The following is an 8846-nucleotide window of genomic DNA, read 5'->3' as shown; positions in this document are numbered from 1 at the left end:
CGAGTCAGTCAGTCAGCTCCTGGTCTGTCACCTCCACGTGCATCTGGGATGTCCGTGAGAGGGGAGTGTTAGACTTGTCCCATATCACTCATCTAAGCCACCCAATATTGGTTAATAAATTCTAGAGGCTACTTCACATATTGCCAATTGATTTTAGGTTGGAACCCTTCAAGAAATCTAACATGGTATCAAAGCTAGGTCTTGGGTGGCTACACCTCCTATGGGAAAGTCTCTGTCATCTCTGTCACTCGAGTCAGTCAGTCAGCTCCTGGTTTATCACCTCCACGTGCATCTGGGATGCTCGTAAGAGGGGAGTGTTAGACCTGTCCCATATCGCTCATCTAAGCCGCCCAATCTTGGTTAATAAATTCTAGAGGCTACTCCACCTATTGCCAATTGGTTTTAGGTTGGAACCCTTCAAGAAATCTAACAATTATTTGGCATGCTTACAATGATATATAAAAAATAAAACAAAAAACAACTAGACACTGATCCCCACTCCAGTTCTACATGTACAGCCATGATTGGCGTACGCATACTTGAAACTAGCGCGCGTCAGTTCTAGCCATGCACGGTTTTGAAACCTTGCTAGCTTTAGGGCCAGGACTGGTATTGATTACCAGCCTTGACCCTGCCAGCCCCCTTCAGGGATCAAAACAGAGTACTGTCAAAGGTGGTATACTTTTGGCTTTGAGTTTATTGAGGTGATTGAACTTTGAACTTGAAGTTGGATGAAGAATGTTGGTAGATGGATGTCAATAACAAGGCGGTGTAAGAGAGTTATTTATCATTCTGTTGACAAAGAACAATGAAGAACAAAAGGTTGGAATGGATTTAAGGCTATTAACTCCTTAAACTTGTGAACCCCTTACACATGAATGCAAGGGGGTATTTAGAGGAGAGGTTGAGAGGAGGTAACCAGCTGAAATGGGCTAGTTGGAATGGAGAGTAAGTCTCCATGCGTTAAATGCATGGGACAAGGTGATAGGGAGATTGCATGAGAGAGAGGGAACATCCCTTTTCTGAGATCACATCTCAAGCCGATCAAACAACGTACTGGGTGACACAAAAGTCATGTGAACATGGCTGAATAGAGGTGATGGGACTACCTTTGACTAGCGTAAGCCAATAGTGGACCTGCGTGGGCTAGTCACAGCTTGGTCAACGGTCAAAGCTGACCGATGACTGACACGTGGCTGAGGATCAATGCATGCCAGTTTGGTACCATCGTATGCAAGTAGGGTTTTGCTGTGGCTCTTGGCTTTTGCTTAAAGGGTTTTGAAAGGTTTGAAAGAGTTCCGAAACGCTCAAAGCTCAAACATACTAATATTCTCGGGGTGTTCTTGATCTTACTCATCATTGGGGGACTGTAAGTAAACTAATCTGGATAGTCCAGAATATGGTGTCTACAGTAGTCCCTCTTTGACGGCACTTGGAGCACCATTGACTTGGCATAAGTAACGTCAAAGGTTTTTAGACACCCCTCGAGGCCTATCCAGAACAGAACATGCTAGCAAAATAGACACGAATACTTAAAGAACTTGATTGGTTGATTCAGACAGAAAAAGATGTTGCATAGGTGGACTCTCCTGGGGAATAATTAGCTGTGGATGAATCACCGCAGCTGGGGATGCGAATGATGGACGGGACAGACCGCCACTTGATTTGATTGGACAGTGCAGGCTGTTGCTGACTCGGATGGATGGATCGTCGTTGATTTGAAATTGGATGGATGGATCATCGTTGACTTGAAATTGGACGGATGGATCGTCGCTGATTTGAAATTGGACGGATGGATCGTCGCTGATTTGAAATTGGATGGATGGATCGTCACTGATTTGAAATCATCCGTCGCTGATTTGAAATTGGACGGATGGATTGTCGCTGATTTGAAATTGGACGGATAAATCGTCGCTGATTTGAAATTGGACGGATAGATCGTCGCTGATTTGAAATTGGACGGATAGATCTCCCGGGGAATGATTATCTCTTGATGAAAACATGGATTAGGGCAACCATGGGCTGCTATTTGAGAAGAATTTAATGTAGAAGAGTAATTGGGCTTTAGGCCCAAACCATAACGGCGTACGTAGGTGGAGTAGCCGTGTACTCGGGTAAAGGCAGCAGACCCAGGTCCAAATTCGGTCCAGACCCAGCCCAGCTTCTCTCATTCGTCTTATAAACTTCTGAACACAACGTAACCGCCCCACAACAGTTTTAAACCTGTCAAAAACTCTCCCTTCTCAATCTCGTGCTCTTCTCCTCTTCCCTTATCGATTCTTCTCACCAAAATCAAACACCCACACACCCCAGCCATGGTAGAGATTGGCGGTAGCGACAATGGTGTTAGAGGCGACGGTGAGGAACGGTCGAAAGTTGGAGACGAGACCTCAAGGCCTCCAATCAACGATCAATCGATGGAAGAGTCTCCGACGAGTACTAGTGCAGGGGTATCGAGCATCGATGGCGGTAATGGTGGCCATGCAACGGAGATAGGTGGTGATGGAGATCGGTGTACGCAAGTATCGGAGAGGCGTACGCCAGTGGTCGTTGAGATAGGGGGCCCACAGGTTAGTCGTTTGGACTCACGAAGTGATGTGGACGGCCTTGTGGTTACCGGAGAGGGTTTCAGGGGGGCCAGTGGCAGTGGCATGGTGGTGATATTCAATCCGGGTCACCGAGAAGGGATCTGGCAAGGGGAAAAGATTCAGTGATTGTGGATGAGGCATTTGGAGAGGTATCAATGGAGCAGGTGAAATTTAGATCTACTGCGGGGTCTTCAGGGCATAGGCCCATTACGCAAGGTGACTTTGCGGAGTATGTAGACGAGGTGGTGCTTGCCCGTTTGTTAGAGGAGAACCCCGCAGTTGTAGCGGCTGTCTTGACTTCTTGAGAGGAAAGGTAGAGACAGATTGGGTTGGCTCAGGAGGAGGAGAGACTGAGAGCCGAGGCCGAGAAGGCTAGGGCTGAGGAGGACGCCTTTGTGAGAAAAGCCGAAGTGGCCGAGAGAGCTCAGGAGGAAGAGGCATGGGCGCAGGAGTCGGCGAGGACTAGGCTGAAGGCGGCTTGTGCTGACTTTATGGTGGAGACCTATATGCCACTGGAGCTGCACGTTTTTGTCCCATCAGGGTTTGACAACTACGTGCCTCTACGAGAGGACTATGACCCCGAGCTTGTTTTGAGGGACCCCACAGAGCACCTGGCACAGACTTGGGAGCAGGTATAGCTTTCACTTCTTGTTTTGGCTTTCATTTGACTTATTGTATCTCGATCTTGAATTTAGAACTTGAATCGACTTTGAATAATTGAACTCGACTATAGAAAGCCTCAATTCGACCGTTGAATGTAACTTAGAATAACTTGAATCGACTGTGGGATGCTTTGACTTTTAGAATCGGACCATAAGAAGCCTAAAGTAATTTGAATCGACCGTAGAATGTCTTTGAAATTGATATCGACTGTAGAATGCCCCGAATTGCTTGATCGGCTACTTATTGAACTTGATTTGCCTATGCATTGACGCATTTCCATTGTCTTGACTTTGTTTTGAACAGAGAAGGGTGGCCAACTCGAGAGGGCATGGAGGAGCAACAAGCTCGCTTGAGCTTTACCGAGGGTTGCCCAAGAGGGTGCGGGAGTTGGTAAACGCTGTAGGATTTGGGTTGTTCATCCTCACGTTGACACCAGCGAAGAATGACCATGTCGTGCTGATTGCTTTGGGTGAGAGGTGGCACGACACGTCCAACACTTTTCACTTTCCGATTGGGGAGATGACTGTGACCCCACTGGACTTCGTGGCCATCATGGGCCTAAGGGTAGGAGGCGAGCCCATCTCGTTTGATTCTGGAATTTATAAAGATGAGGCAGCACTAAAATGGTTCTTGGGATGAGCGCCTGAGCGAGGAGAGGAGATAGTCCGGTACGACCAATTCAGAGATTACTTGAAGAAGACACCGACCACTGAGTAGAAGGAGGAGCAAATGGCGAGAGCCTATCTACCTCGCCATCTGTTGTACTTGTTTGGTGCACTCTGTATCCAAACAAGCGTGTCATGGTGCACTTGTCTTACTTCCCGGCTCTTCGTGACCTACGCATGGCCTCTCGATACGACTGGGGAGGAGCAGCTTTAGGGGCATGCTACGGCTTCATGGGAGAGTTCACACGGTACAAGAAGGCGGTTGCAGGCTATTGGAGGATATGAGAGGTATGAATTGAAACTTGTAGTTCAAATTCATTTCATACTTTTACTTTGCATTGTATATGTTGTATTCTAATGCTTGATTGTTTGAAAACCTTGCAGCTGTGGGCTTACGAGGTGCTAAAAATGTATCCTTTGGAGAATAAGTGTCCGGACATGAGGACTCTCCCGCATGCCATGATTTGGGGATCGCTACACAAGAGCAAAAAGAAATCGAGAGGGAGCCTCCTTACCTTCAGAGCCTACGTCGATGAGTTGTCGAGCACTCAGGTAAACAAGAATTCCGCTTGTTAATTTTGCCTTAAATGCTTTAATGTTGTCGCTGATGACCTTTGTTTTGCCCTTTTGACTGTATTGCAGGTAGAGTGGAATCCATGGGGCGGTGTGGTGCTTGAGCTAGAGTACGTGGCTAGGAGTAGAGTAGTGACTGCGAGCCGAGTGCTGTTGGAGTCGACTTTCGGGTGGCAGTGGTACTTGGGCGACCGGGTGACTCGACAGTCATTTGGCTTGCTTGAGTTCTAGGTCCTTGGGCCACTTCCACGTCGTGCTTCGCACACAGGCAGGTACACGCTGGTTGAGTTGCAGCGGTTTACTATTCTGGCGAACTCTTCTGCTTTTCTGAGGCCAGAGTGTGCCTACGCCATCTACCAGAGGCAGTACTTGGCAGAACCACTTAGAGTGATGACGCACCAGGCCGTTGTCGGAGTGGCTATGGAAGCCAGGCAAGAGAGGCGAGGTCAGAGTTCAAGATCGAAAGGCGAGACGGCTCATTCGAGGGAGAGGTCCAACTATGCAGTGGCGACTGGCTTGCCTCGACTTTCTTGGACACTAGCAGTGCGGGATGCGCAGGGAGAGGCTACGATAGTTGAGTTTGAGCCAGCTAGGACATAGCCTACACGAGTCACAGGACCGGTAATATTGTACTTTCAGCTTGTATCATTTCCTTTATACCGCATTTGAATTGTATTCTGAACTTTGTCCCCAAAATGTCTCTCAGGTACCATCAGAATGGGCAGAGGAGGCTTTCCATTTGATGCTTGCAATGGAGAAGGAATTTCACAAAATAGCAAGCGGTACTCCTCTACGACTGAAATACCCATCGATGACTCCAGCTCTTGCTTCTGTACAGATGAGACCTCAGGTATAATCCCAGAAACTTGTTCAATTCTGCTTGATAGACCTGCTTTTGGTTCAGTTTTCAGCATTTAATATACATACGATATGCACAATATAAACTGAAATGATATGAATGAATTGATAATACAGGGACAGGCTAGGGCGGCTTTTAGGCGAAAGAGTGTGCAGCCTCCTCCTCAAAAGAAGACGATGACAGACACCTCTACCACTCCTGCCGGAACCCAGAGACAAACAAGTGCTTCACAGCCAGTGGTGAGCGTGCAAAGAGGGGCAAAGAGCGCCACGACTCGCGAGGAGACGAGATTCCGAATTAAGCTGAGGGAGAGGCCACAACAGAAAGGGCTAGCTGAGAAGAGGAGGAAAGGAGCTTTCGACATCTCGGACCACAGAGAGCGAGAGCGAGGAGGAGGAGGAGGAAGAGGAAGATGAGCGCTCGCCTTCCAACAGAGGCTCTGATGACTCCACCGATGACCCCAAGTATAAGATGGATCCAAGAGAGAGAGAGAGTTGATGACGACGAGGACGAGGACGATGATGACGATGCTGAAGATTTCGATGACTGAGGGCTACCACTGGGCCTCATCTATTTTATTGTTTTTTGCTTTTGATTTGGGACTGTGCGCCCACGTAGATAGACTTGACGGCGGGCCGACGGGCCCTAGACTTGATATTTTGGAGGATGACTAGGCTTGCGTACCCCTTTTGACTTTTTGGCGCATGTGCCTTGTTGACATCACTTTCTGGTCGGGCCGTTGTGCCGCTTCATACATTGTTCCACCTTTTGTTTATGGATATAGATATAAGAGTATATAAAATTGCATCTTCCGTTTATTAATTCTCTTTGTAAAGAAAAATTGATAAAAGAATGTGCAAACGAACCACTAATATCTAACTTGCATTGATAAGTAGTCTGAATTGACAAATAGACACATGTATATGCACAGACTAACCTAGCTCGAAAAAAAAGGATAGAAAAGTTCCAGGATACGTCGCGAATACTTGGACACATGGAAAATAATGAAATTTTGGGCAGTAAAGAGCCAAAATTCAAAATTCTCCTAGACAGGGGAAATTGACACTTCTGTAAGGTCATATAGGTGTAAAACGACCTGTACGAATCAAAGAAACCAGGAAAAAGAACTTTGATACAAGAAATAGACTGAAAAACTAGAAAAATGTCGCAAAAATGGACATAAGACGCAACAGATGACTCAAATCTGTCCCGGACTGAAATTGACACCCCCGTGCAATCACATTATGTCCATATGATGTGTACGATATGACAAAACTTGGCAAAAATGCCTAGAACAAATTTCGACTCTCCGAAACTTTGATTTGAACTTGAAATGGGCTGCCGCTCAAGTCAATCAACAGTTCCGTGCCTACCTTCTCTATGTTCGCTGCCTCAACAGCTCCATATTCATTCCTCTGGCAGCCCTAAGCTCAAGTCACTCAGCGGCTCTACGCCCACTACTTATCGGCTCTAAGCCCATGCTCTCTATCTCAACGGCTCTACGCCCATTACTCAGCGGCTCTACGCCTGTGTTCATTATCACTCAGCAGCTCTATGCTCGCCATCCCTGCAGCTCTATGCTCGCTCCATACTTCATACATACCACTTCAAGCTCCACAAACACCATAGCCCCGTGGTCATTATCTCCATATTCACCATCTCAGCGGCCCTGTGCTCACTATCTCACCATCTCAACGGCTCTACGCTCGCGCTCGCCATCTCAATGGCTCAGCGGCCTTGTGCTCACTATCCCACCATCTCAGCGGCTCTACGCCTGTGCTTGCCATCTCAACGGCTCAATGCCCTATGCTCGCTATCATAATCACCCAGCGGCTCTACGCCCATGAACTCACTATCAATTGCTCTATGCCCATTATTTAGCGGCTCTATGCCCACCATTCAACACGCCCATGCTCATTATACCAATAGCTCTACGCTTGCTATCAATAGCTCTTTCACTCAACGGCTCTACGCCTACTATCTCAGCGGTTCGGCCCCTTATCTCAACAGGCTTACGCCGTAACCACCAACAAGATATCATTTGTTCTCAAGCTCTAAGCTTGAATGCTCAAGGTTCCAAAACTTTGAATGCTCGAAGCTCTTCGAATGCCCAACCACTATGTACTGGATGTTTAAGTTCTACACTTGAATACTCGAGCTCTATGCTTGAATGCCCAACCAATGCGTATTGGATGCTCAAAGCCTGTACTTTGAATGCTCGGACTCTACCCTTCGAATGCTCGAGCTCTACGCTCTGAATGCTCAAGTCTAGAACTTGAAAGAAGCTCTATGCTTAAAACAACACACACGCACGGGCCTGTGCGCAATTGCATCACTATTATCACATCGAGTCTGCATCAATTACATCACCATATCCATTATCATATCTAACCATCATCATCATTATCTTCACACATACAATGTTTTGCATCTTTCTCTCACTCATGAAACAGGTCATTCCTGCAATCAACCGGCTCTGCGCCTCGGTATTATTGATCGGTCCTGTACCTCAATCCTCTGGCTCTACGCCAAAACTTATGGAAGATGGAAAAGCTCTGTGCTTAGACCTTCAGCCTTATGACTCTCAACCGGCTCTATGCCTCGATTTTATCACCTCAAGCTCTATGCTTTCAATCAGCTCTACGCCTCGGTTTCATCACTTCAAACTCCAAGCTCTCAGTCAGCTCTGCGCCTCGATTCTATCACCTCAAGCTCAAAGCTCTGACCCCACAGGCTCTTGCCTTATGACTGCAACCGGCTTCGTGCCTTGGTTCTCTCATCTCAAGCTCCGCGCTCTAGTTACTGGCCTCGTGCCCCCAAATCTCAAATCGGCATCTGATCCATCTCCAGAAGATGGTTTGGATTCCACCCCAATTACATCAATTCCATCAAGCTCATTCGCAAGGATAGGCTACTCTACCGAGCTCCCCTCAGTCAAAGTAAGGATGATCATGAAAAACAATCGGCTCACTCGCTGTGTATTGATCTACCCTAAAATACTAAGGATGTTCTCCGCAAAACTTCCCCGGCAGCCCCGTGCTCCTTCAACTACTCTTCGCCAAAATCCTGGCATTGCCTAGGTACGTTGCACTACGGCTTTTAAAGCCCGAAGGTACATTTTCTGTTCTCAACCCTTTGCTATTTTGTTTTTCTTTATAGCCTCGAACAACGGTTGGTCTGAATTTCCCTTGCGAAATACGTAGGCAGCCTCCCGACATGACAATAACTAAAATCTTTTTCAAAGAAACCCCTTGGAATAATGGTTCGACTAAATTGAAGTTGTTTTACGGCTTTGACTCTTGCTTAAACATGTCTCACGATCTGTCTAAGTTCAATCAAAGAGGAGCATCTGTAGACACCCTAATTTGGCCTAATGATTATTTCAAGTCCCACCTTGGGGACCATCTTGATGATGAATGGATACAGTGATTGCTGATTGACTTCTCGTAAACCCATGGACTTTTGGTGAGTACTTTTAGCCACTCAGAGAACCCAATT

At 46.9% G+C, this 8846-nt stretch overlaps 1 protein-coding gene across 1 annotated transcript; it reads left to right on the top strand.

Moving 5' to 3' along the window:
• Window positions 1–4448: 4448 nt before the first annotated feature.
• LOC131309448 (uncharacterized) lies at window positions 4449–6169 on the top strand. The gene is made up of 4 exons (XM_058336082.1): window positions 4449–4468; window positions 4762–5062; window positions 5196–5339; window positions 5465–6169. Exons 1-4 carry the CDS (start codon window positions 4449–4451, stop codon window positions 5762–5764), a joined length of 765 nt encoding a protein of 254 aa, XP_058192065.1. The 3' UTR covers window positions 5765–6169.
• Window positions 6170–8846: the final 2677 nt, after the last annotated feature.

The sequence above is a fragment of the Rhododendron vialii genome, chromosome 12a, assembly GCF_030253575.1.
Source record: "Rhododendron vialii isolate Sample 1 chromosome 12a, ASM3025357v1".
Classification (NCBI taxonomy): domain Eukaryota; kingdom Viridiplantae; phylum Streptophyta; class Magnoliopsida; order Ericales; family Ericaceae; genus Rhododendron; species Rhododendron vialii.
This window is presented reverse-complemented; position numbering and strand designations above follow the sequence as displayed.

What these genes read in the sequence shown, in the direction of transcription:
- LOC131309448 (XM_058336082.1), top strand. Translation starts at nt 4,449, where the DNA reads ATGAGTTGTCGAGCACTCAG. An exon ending in ATGAGTTGTCGAGCACTCAG is followed by an intron (nt 4,469 to 4,761) that starts GTAAACAAGAAT and finishes GCACACAGGCAG; the next exon opens with GTACACGCTGGTTGAGTTGC. An exon ending in CTGTACAGATGAGACCTCAG is followed by an intron (nt 5,340 to 5,464) that starts GTATAATCCCAG and finishes TTGATAATACAG; the next exon opens with GGACAGGCTAGGGCGGCTTT.